The 27790-nt window shown below is 50.6% G+C and overlaps 1 protein-coding gene across 1 annotated transcript in view; it reads right to left on the bottom strand.

Moving 5' to 3' along the window:
• LOC132657144 (cadherin-23-like) overlaps positions 1–27790 on the bottom strand; it is a 349318-nt gene that overhangs the window by 117325 nt on the left and 204203 nt on the right. The window contains exons 10-11 of the mRNA XM_060406596.1: positions 11157–11269; positions 9308–9496 (exon numbers count right to left, since the gene is read on the bottom strand). Of these exons, the coding sequence (XP_060262579.1) occupies positions 9308–9496; positions 11157–11269 (302 nt within the window). The remainder of the gene's footprint in view (positions 1–9307; positions 9497–11156; positions 11270–27790) is intronic.

Here is a 27790-nt window from a genome sequence, read left to right as displayed (position 1 = left end):
TGTGGGTGTGGGAAAGGGAGCTGAGTGAGAGAGGAGCAGTCCCCCAGATACAACATGGACGATGACCTCCAGCGGCTGGCAGGGACTTCAGGGCCACAGGTACTGGGGTGGGGAGGAGTGAAGTATGAGTGCTGGCACTGCTTCACACCGCCGCCAAGGCTAAGGTGCCTGGTGTAAATAGCATGCTAATTAGATTTACAGTGAGACTAAATTAGGAGGTGTCTGAATCACGCTGAGGATACCCTCTGGTCCTGGGAGAAGCTAGAGCTTAGCATGCTGGGAGGAATCACACCACAGGATGCGGCCACGCACAGAAAAATCCTAATAATCATCGTCGTCATAATAAGAACCTCAGCCAAGGCAACTGGGGAGAAATTAATGGGAAAAAGCACTAATGGGGCCGCCCTGCTCCCCCTGGCTTCCCTTTCAGAGTGGCTTTGCTTTGAAGTCAACAGATGTTTTCCTGGAGAGCCTAAATCTTGAGAGAGGAACCCTCGGAATGAAGCCAAGACAGGGCTGAGGTCGTGCAGACAGACCCCTGCCCGCTGCAGAGGCAGTGTTCACTCAGGTCCCAGCTGTGCCGACTGTGCTTTGTGGGGGGGCTTAACCCCTGCTCTGCAACAGAACCAGCAGAAAACCTTTCAGAGGAGCAGCGGGATGGCCACCTGGCTGGGGGAAAAGGGGTTAGGCTGGCCTCCTCTTCTCCATGGGCCTGGTTCGTTCCCTGGGCCAGATCACCCAACCCCTCCCTCCTGGCTGCTTTGCTTCAGTGATGAAGTCACGAACTGGGTGAGGCATCCAGAATGTTGAAGGCACTCCATCTACTGCCTTCATATCCCCTGGGGGATTCGGCGGGAGGTGGGTGATTTCCCAGATCCCAGTTATCTCCCTAATGGAGGGGAAAGAAGGGCCTGGATGACTGGATAATCGCATATCCACAGGGAACAAAAACCTACATCTGTCTCCATGGATGCTGGCAGTCTGCCCCTCCCTACCCCACCCCACGCCACCCCCTCATCTCTCTTCAGTGCTTCTAGAGTTTGGTTTCTAGCTCAAATTGCTTTGGAAAATAGGGAAGCAGAGGTCTGTGCCTTGGGTCATAGTGGCAGATAGGGAGAGCTGAAGACAGCGGGGATCACTCCCTGGGGTGCCAGGGACGCTATTTCCTGGGCCGCCACTGCAAAGTAGATGCTGGCCGGTGGATTTATGGGGCCTGGGTGAACAGTGGCCTGGAAGCTCCACAGTTGGAAAATGGACCCTCAGCTGAATGTGTGACATGGAGAAAATGGCCTCCCTGTTCTCACCCACCTCACCCTAAATGGATATTCAGTTCAGGATGGCAACTCAGAACCAGTGGAAGGTTGGCCTTACAGCCAATGCCTGAGGACAAAGCTGGGCTGAAGGGTGGCAGTTACTGAGGACAGGAATTAAGGAGGGGTCTTCCATCTTTTTTGTGTCATGGACCCTCTGGAGGTCTGGTAAAGCCCACGGACCCCCTTCAAGAGAATAACATTTTATTTGCATAAAATAAAATACAAAGGACCACAATGTCGATTAATTATCTTGAAACACAGTTATCGAAGTACTTTAAAAGGGTATTACAGTACAGTTACGTGCTTCTTTATGCATGAAACAATAAGATTTGGCAGCGGGTCTAATATATGCTGTAATTTCAAAGTAGTGATGAGTGTAAATGGTATTTTGAGATCCTTGTGACACTTGTAATATGATATGAAAATATCTGAGATTTCTCTTGGGCTCAGAGTCACAGGTCCTCCTAAGGCTGCTGTGATTTGTTTCTATTTCATAATCAAAGAGATCTCAGAAGTTCAGGTAGAGGTGAGCAAAAATAAAGATGCAGATTTTTCTCCATCCAGGGTTAAGGATGCCTTGGAGAGTCAGTAGGTTCCCATTCCTGGATTAAGAACCCCTGGACTGAAAGGAAGTCTGGGAGGGCCTTGAGGGGCCAGCACTGCAACCCTGCAGGGCTGTGTGGGGAGAAGGGCCAGAGGAATCGCAGGCCAGACAGGCCAACTAACAGGAGCGAATGAGAAAATGCATTTAAATAAATACAAGGTTATGGACCAGGCTCCCTGACAGGCCTGGAACACACGTGGAATGGAAAATGAGGGTGATAGATAAAAATAGAGCCAAGACGGACAGGAGAATGAGGGCAATCTCTCCTTCTCACTACCCCCTCATCCCCCGCCTCATCCCTACAAATAAGCCCAGTATTCTGGAATATGGTTCTCCTCATCATTTGCTTTCTTTCACTTGTTTGTTCTGTGATGTTGTCTCCTTGGGGAGGTGGGTAATGCTGGTTTTTCTCTCTTGTGCCCCTCAAACAAATGCACTGTGTCATCTCCTGCCCGAAACAGGAATTAGCTCCTGCCAGATGTGTCCCTGTTCACCCCTGCAGTGCAGCCACCCCCATCGTCTCACCTCCCCCTTACCTTCCTGCCAGCCAGGTTGGAGGTGCGGGACCCACCTGCTCCGGTGGGACCAGATCTCTGAGAATAGGGGGCCCTGGCTGTAAATGGGGAGCCCTGAAGCACGAGCAAGAAGCACAGGGATGTTTAAGGCCAAGCTCTGAGACCCACTGGCTGTGCCACCTCCGTGAAGCCCCTTACCTTCTCCGAACCTCAACCTCCTTTTCCCTAGAAGTGACACAATAATACACATATCTTCCAGGGCTGGGAGTAAGAATCTGTAGGATTTTAAGAGTGTTTTTCATGGGCCAGGCACGTCTAAATACACATATGCTGCTGCTGCTAAGTCCCTTCAGTCGTGTCCAACTCTGTGCGACCCCATAGACAGCAGACCACCAGGCTCCCCCGTCCCTGGGATTCTCCAGGCAAGAGTACTGGAGTAGGGTGCCATTGCCTTCTCTGAAATACACATATAAGCCCATTTAATCCTCATAATGGTTCTACGAGGTAGGTATTATTACCACCTCCATTTTTTCCCAACAGTTTCAATTTCTATAGATTATTTGACTTAATTTCAATATCCAGTCATTAAGAGAAAAGAAGTAAAAATAATAGGGAGATGTAAAAGCGTATATATCACCAGATTGGGGTGACAACTATATCTAGACTTGAACAGCGCTGGGAAGTCTCATGTTGACAGCAATGTGGAGTCCCAGTCGGGAAAGGGTCCCGGGTAGTGCATCTACCCCACTGATGAGACTTCAAACTGTAGTGCCTCCATTTTGCAGATAATAAAACTGAATCCATGAGGATAAACAAGTCTCCTAAGGTTCAGTTCAGTTCAGTTCAGTTCTGTCGCTCAGTCATGTCCGACTCTTTGAGGACCCCATGAATCGCAGCACGCCAGGCCTCCCTGTCCATCACCAACTCCCGGACAAAAGAGGCAGTGTTAGGGTTTGAACCCAGGTAGTCTGGCTTTGAAGCCCTTATTTTTAAACAACTCTAATTGGCTCTTTCTTCCTAACCCGTAAAGGGATACCCCAGATAGTATCAAATAAAGAAGCATGTTGGTGGGGGGAAGAGGCTGGGGGCGGGTGATGAGGCCCACAGAGGTACCAGGCCTATGAACCCAAAGTGGGGAGCAGACTGGGGCAAGAACAGGGGAGAGAGGATGGGCCAACATTGGGAAGCGGTACGGGGTGGTTAGGGAAGCTTCGGGAGGCACCCTTCCTCTTCCAGGTCCTCTTGGACAAAAAGAATGTTAGGGTTTATAGTCTTAAGGCTCACTGGTCCAACCCATGGTTTCCTAGAGGTGGTCACTGAGGCACAGAGAGGACAAGGCTGGCCTGGAACCCCTCTGTGAGGAGGCGTGGGCCCTGGCTTCCCTTCCCCCACTATCACCATCTTTCCTGGGCAGTCCAGGCAGGTCTGGTAGCAGAGGGCTATGGCCAGAGTTCAAAACCCCAGGTCAACTTGAACATGGGAGAGCTTCTGTCACAAAGACTGAGATGGCCACTCAGTGTCCTCCTGAGAAGTGCTCTGGAGGCATTTCCTCTAGATTTTTTAGGTTTCATTATAAGGGGTCTGGGGTTCTCTGGCTTCTTGCAAACACTTAAGAGGAAACTGGCTAAAGGGCAGGAGAGCCTCAAGGCAGACACCAGGATGCACCTGCCAGCTGGAACAGTGGGCAGTGGAAGTGGGAGCGTTTTCCGTGTGGTGTTTCTCTGTTTCCGCCCGTGGCCCCTGTCAGCCCCCCATTTTCCACACAGCCATCAGGGAGCTCCTTAACAAACATGACTCAGAGCATATCAGCTGGTTCCCCTCCATGCTCACAGTCAGGGAAGAACACCTTCCTGTGGCTGGCAGGCCTGGCCTGGCCCCTGATGATAGCACCAGCCTCACCTCCTGCTGCTCACTCAAGCTCCCTGGACCACCCCACCAGCTTCTCCTCTGCTCCTTGGAAATCCCTACAAGGTTGGATCCCTTGTAGGGGACCTCTGCCCTTGCGGGGAAGCACCCTTTGCAACTCTGTATGGCTGACCCCTCCACATCACTGAACTGTAGCCCCAAGAGCACCTTTTGGGAAAGCCTTCTAGGACTCCTGAATCAAAAGCAGTCCCTCTATCCACCACCCATCACTCAGCTTGTTTCCTGACTTCCTGACCTTCAGTCCCGCCTGTAGTGATGTTGGTGCCTACTCCTCTAGCTTCCCCACTAGAATGAAACAGAAGCTCTTGGAGGGCAGGGACCACATCTTCAGCACCATTTCCCCAGTGGTGAGTACCCAGTAGGTACATAATAGCATTTGCTGACTGAATGAATGCATCATTCCCCACCTGTGTATATTTCAATATATTCCCTTAGAAATGCCAGGGGCAGAGGATGGCCAATGAAGTCTGAAGGCCATTCTTTAATGACTGTAATTCCCAGGGCCGGGCAGTAGAGACCTCTCTGGGCAGGATATTGGCACCCCACCCTACACCCCAAGCCCTCTCTCCTGCAAACATATTCTTAAGCACAGTAGCAATTCTGTTCTAAGAAGCTGTGGGTCAGAAGTAAAGTGGATCAAATGCCCCCAACTCCTGAGAAGAAAGGCAGGCTGTAACATGGACGGTACTTCTACTGACAAGCATGCAAGAAGAATTCTCCATTTTTAGCCCAGTCAACTGGGTAGGGTCGTGCATACTGCAGAAACAAATATTTTTTTAAGAACCCCTTTGCTGGAATTTGTAAAGCAGCCAGCTGCATGGATGGGCTTCCACACTCCCTGCCTTCAGTCCCCAACCCTTCAGGGTCAGAATGCAGATAGAAGAGTGGCTTTTTAGGACAAGTGAGCAGAAACTTCCAACCCTCCCAATCAATGCAGATGGGAAAACACGACAGCCTGTGTCTAGCTCAGCTGTAGGCAGGACTTGGGGAGGGCTGCAGGCACGACTAGGAGAGGAAAAGTTGACCAAAGTGGAGAAACAGCAGAGATCACGTCGAGGGCAAGGGAGTGGGCAACAATGTGGTAGGAATCCAAGCAGGTAAGTGTGTAGTTATTTCCTGTGGCTTCCAAGAGATCAGCAAGGAGACAAGAGAACGCCCAGCTGGCGGAATGAGGCTGCCGCAGCCTTTAATTTGAAACTCAGAGATGAGCTCCTATACCAAGGCTGACTCCTGGGACCTGTGCCTAGAGACTTTTTTGTGTGATCTGCATTACAACCATCTATTTGCATCTCAACTGTCACAAGGTGCAAATGGGTGGCTGTTGGTTTCAGCCCACCTCATCCCTTTCTCCTCTGGCTTTTCTGTGTTTTCTATAGCTGGACAAAGGGGAGGAAATTACCCAGACTTGACAATGGAGATGGAGTCCTTGGGACAGAGAAAGGGCCTCTTTCAAGCACCTTTAGGTGCATTTGAAGGGTCTGGCAGAGCCCAAGGTTCAGCAAGAGGCTGAGCAGAATCTGGAGGTGATGGCAGGCATTATCTAGTCCTTGCGAATTAGGTTAGCATCCTTCTTAGGAACGGCTGCCACAAAGGCCTGACTGAGAGCTTAAACTGCTTCCTCCTTCCTTTTCCGTCAGCACCCTCTACTGCCCCACAGTGGACCTCTCAGCTCACCTTCCTACACAAACTCAGTCGAATTTGGGCTTCAGCATATGGGTGCTGACGATGATTCAGTTTGGATAAAGCCTCGGGCTACTTCATTGCTTCTTTTATCATTCAATCATGCTTTCAACTCAACCAAAATATATTTTTGCAGTGCCTCCCAAGTGCCAGGCAGAGTATGAGGCACTGGGTGGTTACACTGGTGAGCAAACAGACCTGCTCCTACCCATCGGTCATTCAGTCTAGCGGGGAGACAGACACTCTTGAGATCACTACACCAGTAACTGCAAAATCACAAGCATGGTGAGTGCAAGGGAGAATCATGTCCTGGAGAATCTATGGCAAAGGGACGTGAGCTCTCCTCATTCTCCCTTCTCCAGGTCTACTCGATAAACACTCTCCTGCCATACCTAGCAAATCCAGGGTCACTTTCAGCCCAGACACAAATCCCAACAGATGGAGTCTCCCCTCGGCGAGAGAAGTCAGAGGGATGACAAATCCCTTACAACAGCTCTTGCTTCCTCTTTGAGGTTCTCTGATTTTCTCCAGACTTGGGACACTTGGGCCATGCCGTGCGTGCCAGCGGCCTCTGTCTTGTGTTCCTGCTGGCCCTGTGGCTGATTACTCCATGCTGGGAACCTGAGCCCTGACCATCAGCACCCAAAACCAGGCTTTGGGAACACTCACCTGAGCAGATCTGACCCCCACCCCCGAGAGGTTTGGAGAGTGGAGAAGAAATGGGAGCTGCAAAAGAGCAGGGCAACTGAGACAGCAATTTCCCTCCTTATTTAGGAACCAGCCCAGGACCATATCTGGGGTGGTCTGGGTGCAGCCCTACTGGGACACTGGAGGAGGGCCCAGTTTCCTCCTCCACTTAAGGTCAACTGGAGGTGGCCTTAGGGTGGGATGGTCTGGGCTGCCTCTCCTCCTCTCTCCCTGCACCTTGCTGTGCCCAGGAGAAGTGTGACCTTGTGGGAAGGAGGCCAGTCCTCTACTGTTAGAGACACTGGCCAAACCCCAACGGATCAGGGGCCCTGCCGTCAGCATTCCTGCAGGTGCTTTAGACAGGATTACAGGGAAGGGAGCCTGAGGTAAAACCCAAGGGCACAGCATAACCTTGAAATCCCACAAATCGAGGTGAGTGGGCCCTGCTGGGGGTGGTGCCCCCTGCACCCATATGGTGAACATCTGGGCGTGGCCGGCACATGCCAAGCCCTACACACTATCAGCTGATCTCCTCCTCTCCACACACCTTGCTGCTGTCCTTTGTGGCAGACACAAATATTTAGCCGCTTACCTCTATCCCCTGGCCTTCGGGTAGCGAGGTGGGGGCACATACCTAGCGCTGGGTGATGGGCCTTCAGCAGAAGTCACACTTCTGAGATGAAGCAAAGAAGAGCCAGTGCTTAACCCTGTGGCTGCCTCCTGCCGCAACGCCAATCCTGCAGAGTGTGCACCTAAGTGACCACACCGAGGGGCTCTCCCTGCCTACCCTGGCTGGACAAGCAGTCTGAGGGAGAATAAACTCTCTTGCAGGGTTAATTTGTTCCTGTGATAGAAATTGACTGTTTTTATTACACAAGTGAGCAAAGTGAGGCTCAGAAAGGGTCAATGAGTCATCCAAGGTCATGGAGCTAATAAATGGCAGGTTTGGCCCTGAACACAGGCCCAAGCTGATTCCTTGGCTTGGCACTCAAGGCTCCCCAAGGTCTGTGTCCCAGCCCACCTTCCCAGCAGGCTACTCCACAATCCCTGATCAGTTGCACAGGTTACTGCCTGTTCCCTTGACCTATGTACAGCTTTCTCTCTCCGCTCCTCTCTGGGGGCCACAGCCTGGCCCCCTATCCTCCTGAGCACTCTTTTACCACCTTATTTTTACCCCAAGGCTTAGCCCGAGTCCCCCTCTTAGGGCAGAGTCTTTCTTGACCCTCCAGTCTCTGCCTGCCTCCCCCTCAGCTGAGCTCTGGAGCCTCACTGCCTACAGTTACCAGACCCTGGACCACACTGTTTCTGGTGTCTCTCTTCCCTTGGGCATTATTATCAGCCTGAAACCAAAAATGGGACTTTCTCCTGAGATTCTCATTCACACAGCAGTCTCTAAACGGGGTCTGCTCTCTGAGGGAATACAACATGATCCATGGGGAGTGAGAACATGTCCAAATCTGTTTTTATACCTGTTTATCTCCACCGTTTCAGCTTTCTACATTATTGCATATGTTTTAAAATTACATGTTATATTTGCATAAACACATTTGGCCCCATAGGGCAGGGACCAAAGATCCCACTTCCTGGATTTCCTTAAGAGATCAAATATAGCTCCTTGTAAACAATAGGTGCTCAGTACATACTTCAGTTATCTCAGAGAGGTAGGTTCCAAAAGACTCAGTGGGAGAAGAGGGCATATCATATGTGTACACACGTAAGAAATGCGACTGGGCATATGCGTCCGCGCACACACACACACACACACACACACACACACACTTGCCCTTGTGAACCTGAGTCCCTGGGGGGATTGGGTACAGCTGAGAGAAGCTGACAGGAGAGGGGCCGCAGGCCTGGAGTAAGGCCAGTGAGAGAGCCTCACTATAGGAGCAATTGCAGGGAAGCACCTCTGGCGGGGAAACCTAATGGAATTCCTGAGCAGAGCGGGCCGGGAGAGTAGCGGTAATAAATAGAAGTCCTATTAAGGCTGTGACTGCTGATGAGCAAGGGGAGGCATCCAGGCCAGCAGCATGACACGGGGTGGAGATGGAGCCCCCGCCTCCTGGAGCTCCCTCTAGGGCTGTCTCTCTCTCTCAGGACCCACGCCCTTCCCTCTCGACACTGGCCTCAGCCTCCAGGCTCCAGGGCAAGAGGGTGCACGCATCCTTGTGGCCTGGGATCCTCTGGAAGGCACTTGCACTACTTGCAAGGAAAAGGTGGGGTTGTTATCACCCCCAAAGCAGGAATAAGACTTATCCCAAAGTCACCATGTATATAAGAGCCTCTCCCTTTTAAAATGTCTATTTTCTGCATGTATGTTTCAAAACACACATACTAGGTTAGTACGATGATCACATACATAAATTTCTAAAATAGGACTATACATTGGAGGTGTGTGCTCAAACACTGTACGGGATTTTTGCAGGCTTATTTATTCTCAGCATGTAGCAGGGGAGGGTGACGCAAAATTTGTTTCTATTTTATAGATGGGGACTTGAGAGCCTCGAGATCCCTGGTGTCCCCTCAGGGTTGCACAGCCCACGCCGGGTGCAGGACTGGGCACTGCATGTTAAGGGACTCACCTCGTCCTTGTCTACCACCTGGATGAAGAGGGGGAGAGCAAAGCCGACCTGTGCCAGTTCAGTGATGGCCACGCTGTACTCAGAGCTGTTGAACTCTGGGGCGTTGTCATTGATGTCAATCACCAGGATGTTGAAGGTTGTGGTCACTGTGGCGTCGGATGGGGTGCGGTCATCATTCAGCTCTGTGCCCTGCAGAAGAATAAACATGCCAGAGATGAAGGTAGCCATGATCACAGTAAGAGATGTCATTCATTCGGGCTTTTTCAATGCTGGGCACTGCACTTTATGTGAATTATCCCATCGCATCCTCACCATAACCCCAGGAAGAAGATTCTACCATTAGCATCTCTATTTTACTGATTCCTGTCACTATGGGGAAACTGAAACTCGGAGAGGTTAAGTGACTTATACAAGGACACACAGCCAGAGTAGGCATCAAACTCAGGCAGTGGGTTGAGGTGGGGTGAAGAGGACAAGACAGATTTCAGGGTTCATCTGGAGGTAAAGGGATGAAAATGATGCCAAATTATTCATTTGGCAAATGATGAAACAGGCTGAGAACATTTGTGCTAGCAGATAATCAAGACTTAATTCAGCACCTGCTGTAGACCGAACACCGTGCAGGCACTGTGAGGGTCCTAGCTGGACTCAGACACCTGGGCACCCCGTCTCTGGACCAGAGTCCCTGGGCCACCAAGTAGCCATTCCCAGACCTTCTGAATCAGAATCTCTGGGTGAGACGCTCAGGACTAGGTATCTTTTACTAGCTTCCCAGAGGACTGGGATTCACAGCTAAGTGGGGAAACTCTACACTATATTTTAGAGAAAGATGGAAAAGCTGAGCTCAGGGTCCCACAGATGAGTTGGTGGTGTTACTGGGACTGTGGAGCAGCTCTCTCACACTGGAGCTGCCTGCCTCTGGAAGAAGGGAACAGATAGGAGAGGAGGCTGAGAGGCCCCCTGGGGCTTGGAATTAGATGGGGAAAGGCTGTGTTAGCTTGCCCTCCCCCACTGGCCCACATGTGGACAGCGGGAAGATAGGACAGAGCCAGTGGGAGAGTCGGAGCTAATCAATCCATCGCTGCCACAGGCCTTCTCAAAGTCAAGGAGAACAGTGAAAGGCCAGGGTGGGGGCACTATCCTTCCCATGCTAGAGAAGGGCCTTCTTCCCAGAGCCCCTCTCCTCTGTCCTTGTATCACCCCCTCTCTAAATCGAAGTCTGGGGCTGGGGAGGATGCCTGTGGCCCAGGCAGCATCTGCACCCTAAATGGGTTTCCCAGGGAATGCCTCAGCAAGTCATTGATTTAATTAGAACCAACCATGAGTAGCAGGGGGCTGCAGGAGGTGGGGGGCTGTGGGTCTGTCATACCTTCTGGGGTGGGGACCACCGCTGCTTTGGCCTCTCTCTTCTGCATTGCTCTTTCCTAACCAGCTAATAGCCCCCAGGGAAGCCATGAAAATTAGAAACAGGGGAAAATCCCAGAAATGGGGTAACTCTAAGAATCCAAGTTGGCTATAAGAGAACTTGAAATCACGGGGTAACAGAAAGGACAAGAGGATGGGCACCCACTCCAGGCCTCCTCATCTCCTGAGATGGGGATGAATGCCACAGTTCTCTGTGGTCATCAGCAAGGGCTCTGAGACGGCCAGCAGGGTCCCTGACAAGGCCCACGTGTGACAAGCGCTGGTCCTTCCTGACAGGGGCCCTGGGCACAAGCCCCGGGCATCAGTGCAGGGTATGGGAACAGCAGCGATGTGCCTCCTGGAGCCTCCACCTTGGGCACCGCTGGAGGCTGGCACCAAGGCATGGGCATCCCCTCTACCCAGGATAGAGGTGTCCGGCTCTCACCTTCACGGTCAGGATGAAGCCATGGCTATACAGGGGGTTCTCCCGGTCCAGCAGGCCATTCAAGGTCAGTGCCCCACTGATGTAGTCCAGGGCAAAGATGCTGTTGGTATTCCCTGCGAGAGAGAAGAATTCAGGGTGTGACTGGGGCCCAGGGCAGGCAGACAGGGGGCTGGCGCCGGGGTTCCTCTCTGGGCATTAAGGACTAATCAGTAACTTAAAGTGGATGCTGGTTCCAGGAGCAATGAAAAGAACCCTGGGATACACAGAGCACACGGCCCGGGCAGCAGACGACACTGAATCACAGGATGAGGACATTCTGCCTGTTCCGTCTTCCTCGAGGCCCTCTGACTGAGTCAAGGAGAAAGTCTTGACTTGGTGCTTATATGTCTTTAACACCCTCCCTAACATTTGCTTCTTTTCCTCTTTAACAGAGAGAGAACAGGCTTCAGGATCCGTAATGAGTCATTACTGCTACGGCTAAATACTTGTGTACCCCAAGACTCTGTATGGTGAAATCCCAGTCTCCAAAGACGATGGTAGTAGGTGCAGTGAGCAGGTGGGGCTTCTGGGCTTAGGTCACGAGGGTGAAACCATCCTGCACGGGATTCATGCTTTTAAAAAGAGGCCCTGGAGAGCTCCCCTGTCGCTTCCTATATGAGGATTTAGCAGAAGGGCGCCACGAAAACCAGGAGGCAGGGGCTCGCCTGGCTGTGCTGGCACCCTGATCTCAGGCTTCTAGCCTCCAGAACGGTGAGAAATAACCATAGGCTTATCCTATGGTTGATAAGCCACCCAGGCTATGGATTTGTTACAGCAGCCCCTGTGAAAAGGCCGTAACCTTGTTTTGTTCCCTCGTGCTCATTTTTATGATCATTCCCTATTCTATTCTGTTCTTTCTAATCTATTCTATTTTACTCTAATTTTCTATAAGGCAGTGATATAAAGTTTCCTATTATGATAAATGTAAGTTAAAAATAAATTTCAATTTTAAGTTTTAAGTATTTATTAAAATTTAAAATACACCTTTAAAGTACTGGCAAAAATCACACATAAATGGCACCGGCTCAAGTGTACCCTTGCCCTGCTCTTTCCCACCAACTTTCTTTTGTGCTCTCCTACAGGCACCCCAGCCCTCACAGTGGTTTCTGCAGGGTCCTCAAATCCAATCCTGCCTCTTGTCTTTCATTATCCGCCTTATCTCTCGGCCTTACCTCCTGTCCTCCCGCCCAGTGTCAGTCCCTCCTCCCCCTCCTCCAGGAAGATGGTCCTAATCGCTCTTACTGACCCTCCAGCGCCACAGGCTGCAGCCATTGCTCTGTTTGTTCCCCAGTTGCTTCCTGTGTGTAACTGGGCTCTTTCCATCCAGCCTAAAAGCCCCCTGAAGGTGGGAGGCTTTCAAGACTGTTCTTTAAGGTACCCAGCCAGTGCTGGGTGCACAGATGTAAGCAAGTTTCTGAAGGATGGCTGCTCCCAGCTCACCTGAGCCCCCACCTGCCCTTGTGCCCGTCCCATCAGCCTGTGAGTTCACTGCTGCTGCTGCTGAGCCGCTTCAGTCGTGTCCGACTCTGTGCGACCCCAGAGGTGGCAGCCCACCAGGCTCCCCCGTCCCTGGGATTCTCCAGGCAAGAACACTGGAATGGGTTGCCATTTCCTTCTCCAATACATGTACGTGAAAAGTGAAAGTGAAGTTGCTCAGTCATGTCCGACTCTTAGCGACCTCATGGACTGCAGTGCACCAGGCTCCTCTGGTCCATGGGATTTTCCAGGCAAGAGTCCTGGAGTGGGGTGCCATTGAAACTCCCAATTCCACTACTTTCTCTTCCTCATTAACCAGTGTGTTGGTTCATTCAAATACTCACTGCCATTCATTCACACTTTCAGCAGTCCTTTGGACAGGCCATCCCATGGCCAGGCCCAGTGCTTGGCACTGTGGGGGACACAGAGGTCACTCCGCCAGGAATTCTGATGCTGAAGCACTTATGGCCTTGTCAGAGAGCTTTGACATCCACAAGAATCAGTATCTCCTTTCTATAAATCATGCACAAACCAGTAGCCCTTGCTGAATGATGTTCCTGCTGCAGGAAGAGGCTGTTCACACAGGGGAAGGCTTAAAGAAGGAAAGCTTCATGGAGGAGGTGCCATTAATTCCCTGCACCACACCACTGGCTAGCTGTGTGAGCTTGGGCCACTTATCTAACCACTCTGTATCTTGGTCTCATTTGTAAAATTAGGATAATAATGGATCTATCTCATAGGGTTGTGAGAACTAAATGAATGTGAAAAAAAAAATATATATATATATATGTCCACAGACTTGGAACTGTTCCTGGCACAAAATAAGTACTTAATAAATGGCTGAGCTGGAACTGGAAAGACAGGCAGAACTGGGGAAGGGGTGGATAGACACTGATTCCATATGTAGGAACTAACATCCAAGCCCCCAGTACACAAGGTGGACGCCAGGACGGCCCGTGGAGGCTGCTGTATCTCCCCACTAGGTCCCTTCCCCAGCTCGAAGGGATCTGTACACAGTAGGACCTCAGACCTCTCTTGGATTAACTAGGGGGAAAGAAGAGGGGAGACAACACCCTTCTCTAACTTTAGACTGAGGCAGGGGCTGTTCTCAGCTGGCCCATGCTGGTCAGCAAGGCGGCCCACTCCCAGCCCATCCTCCTAGGCTACTGCAGAGGCTGCCGACAGAGGAACCCATTTGGGTCTCATCATTCTCAGACTGTAGGCTTTGGAGACTCTGACCTGGGTCAGGCCAGGGAGGGGACATCCCCCTAGCCTTCACCTTGCCCAAGGCTTTGTCCTGCAGCCTGGGTACCCTCCTGAGGGCTTTTGTATGACTGCCTTCATGGAGCGGGAAGGACAGGATTGCAAGGAGACATATAAATGCATGGCTACAAAGGAGTTTTTTAAGCTAGGAATTCTGCTATTGGGGAAACAAGAGGACGTGTGCTTTCATCTGCTCATCATTAGCTAATCTACTCGACAAACAATTACTGAGCTCCTACAATGTACCAGGGACACCTTCCAATGGGGAATGTATAGCCGTCAACCAGACATTCCCATGACAGGGTGATCAGTGCTGAGGGGGCTGGAGCGTGGACAGTGCAAGGTGCTTCAGGGGGTGGATTCTCAGAGCCCATAAATGCTGAGCTGGAGGGCTGCCCTGAGGCAAGACCTCCAGGCTCCTGCCTCCCACACCCACTTCCCCATCACACACATATTCATGGACCCCGCCTCCCCAAGTTCTCTGTGTTGCATCCCATCATTCCAGATTTTCATATAAATTTATTCTCCTCAATAAAGGAAGCTATCAATGTTTAAATGTGATTCAACTTTTATCTTTGCAAGATTTTTTCTATAAATCATTTAGAAACCAGAAGCCCCTTGTTGAATGACGCGCTCTGCCTTTCTGTTTGGTTCTCTCTCCTGGCTCACTTAGTTGGGTCCCCCACTCAGCACCTTTGTCCTGATCATTGCAACGCTGCCCATCCCCAACTCAGAGTCTGCCCCCAGCACATAAAATAACCCCTTCTCCAGCCTAGGCACTTTGTCCAACCAACCTGCAGGCAAATATCCCTTAACTGGTACAAATTCAAACTCAGGGACCCTCCCCCAACACACACACACACACACACACACACACACATTATTTTTCGCACATCCATCTGCGTAGGATTCACCTATCAGTTGCCTATAAAGTGTGAGTGACTAACTGCCAGGACGAACAATCAGAAAGGGTTATACCCTGGGAACTGACAAGACCACCTAAGCGCGTCTCTGGCTCTGATGACCCTCCTGTCACCATGGTGACACCAGCACTCACTGGGATGCTGGGCTTGGGCTGGAACAGGAGGTGAGTCCCATACCCCAAGCAGGGCAGGTCTCATTCGAAGACTGATGGATCAATCAGATCACTCATTCATCCAAGTTCATATCGAGCACCGACTGTGTGAAATGCTAGAGAATCAGCAGAGAAGGGCAGGCAAGGTTCATACCTTCAGTCTCACACAAAAGATTCACAATCAGGACACAACCACACTACTGAGTGTATACGTACTTGCGAAGCTACGGTCCCTGAATGAAAGCTAAGTGGAGCAGAGAAACAGCTGTGCCCTGTGGAGGCAAACTATCTGGGTTCCCATCACGCTCTGCTGCGTGCTAACTGGCTGACCCTGATCAAGTTCTTTAACATATCTGGCCCTCAGTTTCCTCGTCTGTAAAATGGAGGTAATGGGGAGTGTTGCTGTGAGGATTAAATGAGTTAATACACTGTCTGGCACATAGGAAGCTCTCAATAAATGTTGGCCACGTGTCCTGCACCAAGATACCACCGTGGACCATCTCCTTCACCCACCCCACCCAGGAGCCTTTGCCTAGAGCTTGTGCCCAGTGGTAGCACTGAAGCCAACACATTCTCTTACCAGCAGAGTCTCACAACCCAGGGCTCAGATGTATTAATACAAGGTGGCAGACTTGAGGCTAAGTCTGAGAACAAAACCCTCAGGTCTAGAGCGCATTGCCTTCAGGGTTCCAGGCTTGAGGTGGGCCCTCACTTCCTTGCTTCCCTCCCTTACTGCTCTTCTCCCATAATCCTTCCTCCCTGGGCAGGACGGAGGGTGGCGTGGGCTTGGCAACCATACACATGAGTTTCTTTGTTATTCTGGAAACTGACACTACCCTGTCAGTGCTCTGGTCTCCCAGACATTTTTCACCCAAGTCCCATGGGGACCAGGGGGCTGGAGGGGGGGCCGGCTCATGGGCGATGCCTTTCATCTGTTCAGCCCCCACTGCTGAGCAGAAGGGCAGCTGGTCCCCCTGGGTTGACAGGTGCTGTCCTAGGTGTGTGGGGATATACCTGGTAGGGGAGGGGAACTTGTGGGGAGTGGGACTGCACCTTGAGAACCCTAAGGCTTCAGGAACAGGTGGCTTAAAGCATTCACACAAGAGAAGAAGCGGGTCATTGCTGGCCCGGCTGGTTCTCCTGGGACAACCACCTCCCTCTAGGAGCTTCAGGCATTAAGACCTCTTCTGATTTGCAAGAGAGGTGTTGAGAAGATGTGAATCAAGTGCACAAAAGCACATAAGGCTGCTGAAGGCGAGTCACAGCCCTCTTTCCCCTATTTATTAAAAAAAAAAATAGTGGCTACAATTTATTGAACCCTTCCCTATGCCAGGCACTGAGCTAAGCTGTCTGCACAATTATATGACTCACTCTTCACAATAACTTTAGAAGAAGATATCCCACGTACGTATGAGGAAGCAGGCTCAGAGACGTTAAATAACTTGTCCAAGGTCACACGGCTGGTGAGTGGCTGGCCTGGACTGAGATTTATGTCTCTCTTTTTCTCCTTGCAGCCATTCATCCTGCACCCACTCTGCACCTGGCCCTGGGCTAAGGCACAAGGAACAGGGTGAGACAAGTAAGATATCGTCCTCCTTCACAGAATGAGGGGGTCAAAGAAGCTGCTTTTTTTCTCAAGAGGGAGTTCAAGTTGAAAAAAAAAAAAACTATACATTCTGGAAAGTTCTAGATAAATTCCTCATAAAATGACAGAGTTTTACATAGCAGCAGAATGTCCATGTGGTGATGGCCTCCAGGACAGGGGTTCCCAACCTCCAGGATCTAATGACAGATGACCTGAGGTGGAGCTGATGTAATAATAATGGAAGCGAAGTGCATAGTAAATGTGATGCACTCAGACTATCACGAAACTACCACTCTGGTCCCTGGGAAAGCTGTCTTCCATGAAACCAGTCCTTGGTGTCCCCAAAACAGGTTGGGGTCTGCTGCTCCAGGAACTGGAAGGGAGGGCTAACTGGGGACTGGAGTGGGAAGGCTGGGGTTGCCAGTGCACCGGTGATAATATACACAAGGCACTGGCAAGCCTGCCTTTAAGGAGACCTATGGCTCCAGTGAGAATGCACGGGAAAATGCAGATAAGCCATGCAATGGTCAGGCAGGCAAAGGAGAAAGCAGTATAGAGCCAGATGCCCAGAGGCAGAAGAAGGGAAGCTCTGAGAAAGAGATGGTTATCAGGGTCAAACAGTCTGAGAGGCAGGCTCAGGAGAGGAAAGATCCAGTGAAGGTCTCCTGCTTGGATCCTCAGATGCACCCGGAGGTCAGACTGTGCTGAGTGGGGCACAGACCTGGGGACCGTGAGTACAGATGCTGCTGCCTGGAGCTTGGTGTGAAACACAAGGAGGTGGACTGACGGCTAGAGGGCGCAGCAGAGTTAAGCAAAGGGCTTCTGTTTCATAGATGGTCAAAGGCCGAGGGAGAGGGAAACTGGCTTGGAGGGAGAACAAGTGGGGGTACAGGGTCAGGCTTGGAGGGCAGGAGGGCAGCTCTCTTTGGGCTGCTGGGAGCTCACCTTCTACCTCCTTGCTCCTTCAAGGCTGGCAAGCTCTCCCCTTCCCTGGGGACCCCTCCTCCTGGCCCCTGTCAAATCTCATCACTCCCACATCTTGTCCCCTTGTTATCTCGCTCGCAGCGTCTTGACCCTTGGCAGAGCTAGGTCTGGGCGAGAAGCAGTTTAGTGAGTGGCTGATGGCGCGTGTGGGAACACAGGCTGATGACTTTCAATTGCTTTGTCTGCTCCGCTGGGCTGATAGCAAGCACGCTTGCTGCCCTCTGAGTTATAAGGAAAACCAACAGCACCCACCTTGGTCCTGTCTGTTCTTAAGATCCACTACCAATGTCACCGGCTTCAGGAAGCCAGTCCTGAAGGCTGTGTCCTCTCTCACCCCACTGAGTCCCGGAGCTGGGCTGGCACCCTCAGAACAGCCCTGTGCTGTGGGGCCTCCCTGGTCCTCACATCCAGAGACTCAGTGTTGCCTCGGGGGTAAAGGGTAGGGTTTCATGCTTCTGTCCATGGTACCCAGAACGGTGCTCATTACCTATCTGTTGGATGGCCTGAAGTTTCTTGTCCCCTCTGCAGGGATTAGGAAGGGTCAGTGAGCACACACCAGGTGGGGTATGCTCTGGGTCGGGCCCGTGCTGGGTCATGAAGTTGAAAAAAAAAAGAAAAAAGCCACGCATATGAGGGACTCATGATCTAGCTGGTCTTTTGGGCCCAGTGGTCTTCTATCAGTCCACTCAAACACTAGTCCCTAAATGGATGAGGGGACCAGTGGGAGCCTGCCCCTCACCTGGCCTCTGACTCTGTCACCTGGCCCTCCCAGGAAAGTGAGCGGAACTGGGGTGTGAGGCCCCTACCCCCAGTGGCCCCTCCTTCAGCTGTGGTCTCTGCCTGGAGTCTGTTACGTCAACACCTGAGTGAAGACTACCTACTGTGTGTGAGCTCGCAGGATGCACAAGAGATCTAGGTGCCAACAACAGATCTGCCGGTTACTAGCTGTGAGACCCCCTGCAAATCGTGAATTCCCTTGAGCCAAATCCCTCATCTATAAAGTGTGCATAACAGCTCCCACCTCACAGGGTTATGTAAGGATCAGGTGTGATCATGTATGTACAGGACCTATTGTGGCGCCTGTCTTGGTTCCTGTTCCTTCTTTCCCTACTATGACTGTTTTCTGAATAGACCAAGTTAGCCCCAACCATGGCCCATCTTATGCAGAATGTGCCAGGAGAGGTTCTCTCCATAAAAGCCACCATATACTGTGCCTGGCACTGTGCAAAGTATACTGTATGTGTATATATACATATAAATATATTTTAATATTCACAAAACTCCCATGACATAGGTACAATTATCCCCCTTTTCCCAGTGAAAAATTAAGGCATAGGGAATAACTGGCCCTAGATCACAGTGAGGGGTGAACAAGGAACTAACCTCAGCTCTCACTAAGCTAGAGTTCATGTCCCACCCAGAGGCCCCTGGATTTCCCTTCCCCCTTGTCCGCAGCCAAGGACAGCCTACTAAACAGCTGCCTGTGTGCTGCCTGTATCACCCGGGCCAATGGGACAAGCTGGCCGGCAGGCCCATCACTGTCGAGTGGAGCCGTACAGTTCTGACTGGCACAGAACTGTATCACTGCATTATGCAAACTGGGAGTGAGTCTGAGATATGGGCTTTGGGCAAGATATCTTATGAATTAAAAATTGTTACTTAGCTGCCTGCTGACAAAAGGGGCCGAGTCGAGTCCCGGGTGGCACCTGGGCTGGGCTGCATTCAACAGCTCTGTGTCCAGCATATGGCAACCAGCGGTGTGGGTTACCTCGGCTTTCAATCACAGGAGATGCAAGCTGAGAGCTTGCTGCATGCCTCTGCCCCAAGGACCGTGAAGGTAGATGAGGCCTACCCTCTTCTCCAAAGCTCTCCCTGAGGCTGCCTGGAACGCTCACCCTGCAGATCTTCGCAGGTGTCTTGTCTGCAACCCAGCCTCAGTTCACAGGTTCACCTTTGAGGGGGCCTTGAAGAAGCACTCTCTAGTCCCCCCACCATCCTACTCGCCTCCATCACCCTCTTCTCCATTATCCTGTTTTGTTTCTTTCCAAGCACTTCTACTTTCCGAACCTCTCTTTTCATCTGTTTATGTGTTTGGTTATCGTCTGTCTCCCACACTGGAATATAAGCCCCAGGAGGGCAGGGACCAGTTTCTTCAAGTGTCCGGGTGACATACATAGGTGCTCAACAAAGGCTTTTGAATGATGTGTGGGCTTCAGCAGGGGTGTTGGGGTGCCATTCTGAAGCTGGTGTAAAAGGCTGCAGGACAGATTGATACAGGGGTGACTTACAATGTCACACTCACAGAGATCAGAACTGCAGTAGGGTCATGGGGAGGGGGCAGCCAATTAGCATTTCCAGCTGGGGCGATCACACTCTCCCGATGCACCCACAGTGACATGTTTGAGCTGAGTGCGTCTTGTTGATTACACTTATTATCGGCCAGTTGGGGAAAGACGACCTCCGAGCCCCACAAGCAGGTGGGGATTGCAGTCTGCTTGTCTTGTCGGCATTTCACAGAACGACGGTTTTCATCAAACTCAACTACACCAACAAATGGTCACCTCTCCCAATAAGACCACAAACTGGACTCTGACTAATCTGCTCATAACTGGCTCCAAATTATGAAACATTAACCTGATCAGCCAAGGACAGTAAAGTCTATTATGTCAGGGTTGCAAAGGGTCACACCAGACCCCTCTCACAGATGGCAGTACCCGGCTCCTTGTCTACAGGGACAGGCGACCCTGGTCCTCTGAGGACACTTTAATGGGGATTGACAAGATGTCTCCAGGAGCCAGGGCTGCCATCAGAACCTTCTGATTTCCCGAAAAACCTCTACTCTGCGACCAGATAAACTTCTCCAGAGGGAATAACAATGGACGTGCCCACGGGTGCGGCTCCCAGAACTTTCACCATGGCAGATTCATGTTGATGTATGGCAAAACCTATACAGTAATGTAAAGTAAAATAAAGTAAAATTAAAAAAAAAGAAAAGGGGGAGCAAGGCAGGGCACAGGATTGAGATACAAACTACTATGTATAAAATAAATAAGCAACAAGGACATACTAAATAGCACAGGGAATAATAGCTAATATCTTGTAATAACTTTGAATGGAGTATCATCAGTAAAATTAATACTCACTATGTTTTGTATTTGAAATTAATATATTATAAATCAACTACATTTCAATTAAAACAATAAAAAAATAAAGAAAACAGGCAACAACCTAGATGTCTAACAACAGGGATTAACTACGTTACAATATGAAATTTGGTCAGCCACTAAATAATGTTGCAGAAGAGAAGTTTGTTACTTAAAAAGATAGATGTTTGAGACGTTTCACCCTTGCAAAGGAGGTATAAAATAGCATAGTTCACAGTACACATTTTTGTTGTTGTTTAAATATATATAAAGAGAAAGGAATGAAATGAAATGTTGACAAAATGTTAACAAAAATGATCTCTGAGTAGTGATACGAGAACAGTGTTTCTTAACCTTAGCGCCCATGACATCGGGCTGGATAATTCTCTACTGTGGGAGACTGCGCTGTGCATTGTGGGATGGTTAGAAGCCCCCTTACCCTTTGGCCACTAGAAACCAGTAGCACCCTTTTCCCAGTACTGACAACCAACAAATCTTCAGACCATTGCCAAACATTCCCCGGGGTGGGGATTGAAGGGGCTAAAATTGCTCCTGCTTGAGAACCATTGCTCTAGAGCCATTTCAGCTTTTCCTTGTTGATTTATGTGAATTATATGTGTAAAAAGAATTAATACAAGTACCTTTAAAGAAAACTCCCCGAAGTTCTGGAACTAGATAGTGGTGATGGTTGCACAACATTGTCAGTGTGTGTAACGCCACTTACAAATGATAAATGTTATGCTATGCATATTTGCTACCCAAATTCCCCAGTGTCTGATGATGTGTGTCTAAGTCGGTGCTCATCATGGGATGATCTGGAAATGGATTCACTTTAATGAGTAACCCTTCCTCTGCCTAGGTTACCACCGTGACTGATGATAACTTGCTGAATTTAACCTCCCTGAGGACAGGGACCTTTCCCACCGTGGTTACTGCTACCAAATGAAATAAGGGCTTTACTTAAAGAGGAGTTTGCAAGACACTGGAGGGGCTGAGTAGCAGAAGATAAGGTCTCTGTGCCCAAATGGCACCCGATCTAGACGAGAAAGCTCATGGGGCCTAGTGCAGGGGGGCCCCTCTGCCAGGCCTCGAAGGGCTGGGTTTGGGTCAGTGTGGAGAGGGAGAGGGCATTCTGAGCAAAAAGCTGGAGGGGACAACCACTTTCCAAGGCAGGAGCCAGTGGGAGGAGCTAAGCTCACACAAAACATTGTCAGGAGTGGCTGATGTCAGGAGTGGCTGATGTCAGGAGGTAAGTAGCTTGGATTTTTGTCCACAGCAGTGGGGAGGCCCTGGAGGCAGGAAGGCCTGCTGGTGATGCATGGACTGGGAGATAGTGAGAGGAGGAGCAATAGCCAGGGCCATTTATTCTGAGCACTTCCCATGTATCAGTCAATCACTCGTCACAGAAATTCCATCTGCCAGGTTGTGGTGGCATCATCATCGTCACTATTCCCATTTTACAGATGAGAAAATCCAGGCACAGAGAAATTAAGTGATTTCCTGAAGTCACACCTCTGGTAAGTGGCAGGACCAGGATTCAGGTCTGACTCTGGAGCCTGGAGGCTTAGTTCACATACCAGGCTACCCCCTACAGGGAAGATGCCTGCTTCTGCCCACTGGCGGAGCACTTCTGAGTTTACTGGATTCTCCCACAAGGCCAGCACTGCTTTCAGATGAGTTAACCGAGGCTCAGTTAGGGAAGTGATATGTTTAAGGACACCTGATTATTTAAAGACAATGTTGGCATTAGAACTTGGGTCTTTTGGCTCTTAAGTGGCCCTCCTAACTGTCATAGTTTCTCTGAGGTGGGGCTCACACTCCTTGGGCTCTGGGGGCCAGAGACTGGCCAGGAGATGAACAAGGTGAAGAGAAGGGAAAAAGTGGCTGAGAGTCCCGCAAGGACTCACCTGCTCACTTGCCTGGAGGTGTTACCTCCAGGATCTGGGGCAAGTGGCCCCAGAACACCCAAGCCCACCCTCAGTTGGAGCCTCTCCTTGGGCCAAGGGTGGGCACTGAGCTGTGCTGGGTCCTTCGGCTGTGTGCTGCCTGCTGCTGGACCAGCCCACATAATTCACCTGAGGCCTGGCACTCCACAGAGCGTCAGGGCTCTGGGAGATTTACGGGCTCCGATAAAGCCATCTCAGCCCTCGCATAAGAAGCGTTTGATATTTGATGATCTGAAAGGCCTTGTCCCAGAGGAGGAGTGTCAGGGGGAAGGAGGAGGGGAGACACTTAAGAAAACAAAGAGGACAGTGATCAGATGCCCAAGGAGAAGGAGGCACGGAGCGGGCTGTGTGTTGTCTGTCATCCTGATGAAGCCGGCACCCCCTCCTCCAGCACCTCTGCACGGATCCAGCACTGAGACAAGGGAAAAGCAGGCCGAGGGGACCGGGCCAGTGTACCGCACTACAAGGCCTCCCTGCCCGAGGCATAGGGCGAGGGGGTGATGCGCGATGTCCCTGGGGAGCCCACCAGCTCCCCCTGGTCACCCCCAGGGGAAGGAAAGTTTATGTATAACAAAGCTGACGGAAGAACTCATAAAGGACTTGACTGGATGCATACTTACGGGCTTGTGTGCCTCTCTGAGCCTCAGTTTCCCCACTGGGGGTAAAAATACCTATCCTACTCACTTGGCTATTTGGAGGTTCAGTGGAATAAGGGACCAGAAAATGCTTTACAAACTGTAAAGTGCTGAGCCTATGTCGGGTATGTGTGAAGGATAGTGAACCCCATGCCTGGGGCAGGTGGAAGTAAGCAGTGCCTGGAACTGGAAGAAGATATTAGGTGGGAAAGACCATGGTGAAGAACCGCAGGGTTGGGGGCAACGCCAGCTGTTGGTGCACACTGAACTTGGTGGGAAGAGGAGGCTTGGCACTCCTGAAATCCCCTTTTGATCCTGTTTCCCAGGCTCTAACCTCTTCCTCTAAATGCTGTTGGTTCAGTTCCTTGTCTTATCATCATCATGACAGTAAAAAACTTCAGCATCAGAAAGCCCTGAGTTCGAATCAAAATTCTGCTACTTCCAGCCATGGGACTTTGCAGGCAAGTGACCTCACCTCTGTGAGCTTGTTTCCTCATCTGCCAAACAGGGATGATGATAATTGAAGGTGCCTCCTAGGGTTGGGGGGAGGACTTAATGAGATGGAGAACAAGGAGCAAGGCTCCCTGATTCCCACCCCCCACCCCAGGCTCTCCTGCTGCTTTCCCTCCTTGAGTGCTGACCCCACAGCTGCCCCCGACTTCCACCCCAAGTTCCTCACTTTCTGGAATGAATGACTTTCAAATCTGGGAAGGAGAGCCCATCATACACACACACCTTGAGCTGGGTAATTTATGAATCAAATTGTGCTCCGTCAGGGCTCTGCAGCCCAGAAATAGATGTGGTCGGACGAGGTTCAGGGAGCCAGCCTCAGACACAGTTATCTTCATAGAAACTGGCCACCAGCTGGCAGAACTGGCCCAGACTACTGACCTTGAGGGGCTCCCTGAGGGCTGAGAAGTCCCCCTCAATCTGATCCCCGCTGAGTCCTGAAGAGAGGACAGAGCTCTCTCTGGGGCTCAGGAGGACAGCTGGAGAGCCCGGGCAAGTTACTACACCTCTCTGGGTGTCAGAGTCCTCCCCTGTTTAAAAAAGAGGGGGCTTTTCTATGGTGTGTTAGTTGCTCAGTCGTGTCCGACTCTTTGAGACCCCATGGACTGTAGCCCACTGGGCTCCTCTGTCCCTGAGATTCTCCAGGTAAGAATGCTGGAGTGGGTCACCATTTCCTTCTCCTTTCTATGGCAGTGGTTTTCAAATTTCCTTGTTTTAGCAGAAAATCCTTTTATCAGAGAAAATCTTACACAGAATCCCAGTGTGTAAAGCAACCAAAACCAGGGCTAGCTGCTCTGGCTGGAGCAGATGAGGGGGCCTGTGCTGGAGTTCAGCACAATCAGTGGCCCCTGCCCCCAGAGGGGGCCCTGAGGATGGGTTTGGGGGCGTGGAGATTCAGGGAGCCTGGAAGTCACCATGGGCTCTTTCAGTATTAGGATTCCACGGCTGTCTATGAGCATTCAGCCAAGGGTGCACAGGGCCTGTCATCAGACCATCTGCATTACTTGAGAACCAATAAATGCTAGCCAGGTAGGTAAGGTAAGAGGTTCATAAGATCAGCATTGTTTCATCTGGATCAGATGCGAAAAGCGCAGATGTTATAGTGCCTAGGACCAGGGCTAAAGTCTTAGCATAACTCCTCAGAAGCTGTGTGTCTGTGGGCATGTTACCTACCCTCTCTGGGCTTTGGTCTCCTTGGCTGTAAAAGAGGAGAGGTAATACTTGTCTCTGGCTTCCCTGGTGGCTCAGTGGTAAAGAATCCACCTGCCAACGCACTGGGTTGGGAAGATCCCCTGGAGAAGGAAATGGCAACCCACTCCAATATTCTTGCCTGGGGAATGCCATGGACAGAGGAGCCTGGCAGGCTCCAGTCCATGAAGCTGTAGAAGGGCTGGACATCGCTGAGAGACAAACAACACTTGTCTCATGGAGCTGATGGGAGGATGAAAGCAGGGAACACATCTACTTAGTTCAGCACATCCTAAGTGCTAGTGATTATTAGTTGTTACAAACTTTTTGAAGAGGGAAGGAAACTTGGCACTCAACACATTCTTTGCAGCTTAGTCCTCACCCATTACTAAATTGAGTGAGAGAAGTCGTTCAGTCGTGTCCGACTCCTTGTGACCCCATGGACTGTAGCCTATCAGGCTCCTCCCTCCATGGGATTTTCCAGGCAAGAGTGCTGGACTGCACTGCCATTTCCTTCTCCAGGGGATCTTCCCGACCCAGGAATTGAACCCGGGTCTCCCGCATTGCAGGCAGACGCTTTAACCTCTGAGCCACCAGGGAAGCCCAGTGAACTAAACTGAGGTTGAGAGGTAAAAGAAATTTGGTCCCAAGTCACATGGCTGGTAGGTGGTTGAGCTAAAATTTGCACCTTCAGTATTTGATAGCAAAGCCTGAGTTCTCTGTCCTACACCTCCCTAGAAACATTGCGTCTAGAAAGCCCATCAGGAAAGCTCTAGATGGGGCCAGACCCAGTTTCCTGATGACAGAGGGTTTTCCAGCATCTGGTCAGTGACTCAGTGTGTGACATCAAAGCAGATGTTTCTGATCAGGGAATGGCTGGGGGGGAAAAGCTAAAGATTTAGTTAAGGACAAAATCCACTCGACAATGTGGAAAACAAATCTTGTGTTCTACTGAAAATAAGTCAGAATCATCATGAAAAAAAAAAAAAAACGGCAAATTCATCCTTCACGGAAGGAGCCCCCGTGAAAACTGAAAGGCTGGGATTTCCCAGAGGTTGTCCCCAGTAACTCGGATGCCTGGGGTACAGGAAAGGCCAACTTTTTAAAGTTCTACAGTCAAATAAATTTGGGAAATGCTGAACAGGCATCTCTGCTACAGGTCTCGTCAGAGCTTTTAATGTGCTAATGTGGCTTGTGATTTGCCAGGACAAGGATGATGTTGTGATGAGGTGTCTTTCCAACTTATTTGGCCACAGAACCCTTTCTGCAAAGGCTGTTTTGAGGAATGGTGTGGAAACCCACTGCCCTCCAGTGGGGACCCTGAGCATGCAAGGTAGATGTGCCCAGTGCCAGAGATGGAAAATGGAAGATGGTTAGAGCCCATTATGTTCAAACTTCTCCTTCTCTCCTGGGGAACCGAGGCCCAGAGATGGTGAGTAACTTGACCAACATCACACAGCAAGTTAAGAGTTGGAGCTGGCACCAGACGGGTCAACCTCAAGTCTGGCTCAAGTCTGGGCGCATGTCCAGGACACATTTGGACATGGATTCCAGACCAGGGGTGGGTGCCCTGCCAACTTTGGGATCATATTGGGAAAAAAAGAAACTTTCTACTATGGAAAATTTCAAAGATAAACAATGCAGAGAGAAGAACACAATGAAACCCTGTGTACCCATTACCCAGACTCAATAATCATCAGCATTTTGCCAATCTTCCTTCTTTTGAACTCATTTCCTCACCCCTGACACCACTGGAGTTATCAGAGCAAAGTCCATTTCATCCTTAAATACTATACACGTCACCGATACGGATTTCATAAATGTGGCCAGACACGCATTATCACACAGAAGAAAGCTCATGAGTCCTTAATATCACCTAAGACAGACCGCATGCAAGCTGGGGGCCATTTTTGAGGCTGACATTAGGGTTAGACGCCTTAACCTTTCCTACTCAGTTCTCAGAGGCCAAGCTTCTGGGATCACCAAAAATGAAAGAAAAGGTTCTTATAACAGTATCTGCCAAGTTCCACTTCTGAAACAAGAGCAAAATGATCAGGAGTAAATATGGTCAAATGTCAACAAATGTTATCTAGGTGGTGAACACACTGGGGGTATCTTATGTCAGTTTCTGTACTTTCCTAAATAATATTTCACATTTGCCAGTGATCCTGGCCCTGCCCCTCTCCCCAGGGGTCCTGGCCTAGTGTGTGTGTGTGTCGTGCGCATGCATGGTGGATGGGGGTGGGTGACCAGTTCATCCTGGCAGCCTGGCTTCCAGAATGCCCTCATCTTTCCAGCTCGAGTATCAGCCCCAGATGTCTCATCATGTCCCCAGGCCCTGGCCCGGTGCCCCACACCAAGTGGGAGTTCAGAATGCTTGCTGAGTGAGTCTAGCCAGACAGGGAGGGGTGTCCCGAGACATTTCCGTCCCCTCGGCTCAGACAGGCAGGAACTTCTGCTGAGCAAGCAAGAAACAGGAAACAGAGATGTCCTTGCCTTTTTGTTCGGGGAGTATGGTCACTCACCAAAATCTCTGCAAGACCTCTGACCACTCTTTTGAAAGAGAAAGGTCAGAGTTCAGGGTACTTCCCACTGGACCACCCTCAGGACCTGGCCTGGGATCCTCTCAATTACAGGAGCTGTCGTGGGCTACAGACCCCTCCTCCCTCGGCAGGAGGGCTGTTTCTCTGGGATGCTCCCAGCACAGCTGAAGGGACAGGAGGGCACCCTGTAGTCCCCCTACTCCAAGCTCTGCGAATGTATGCTTCTGCAGGGGAGGGGAAGCAAAGG

This window comes from Ovis aries, chromosome 25 (assembly GCF_016772045.2).
Source record: "Ovis aries strain OAR_USU_Benz2616 breed Rambouillet chromosome 25, ARS-UI_Ramb_v3.0, whole genome shotgun sequence".
Taxonomy (NCBI): Eukaryota; Metazoa; Chordata; class Mammalia; order Artiodactyla; family Bovidae; genus Ovis; species Ovis aries.
This window is presented reverse-complemented; position numbering and strand designations above follow the sequence as displayed.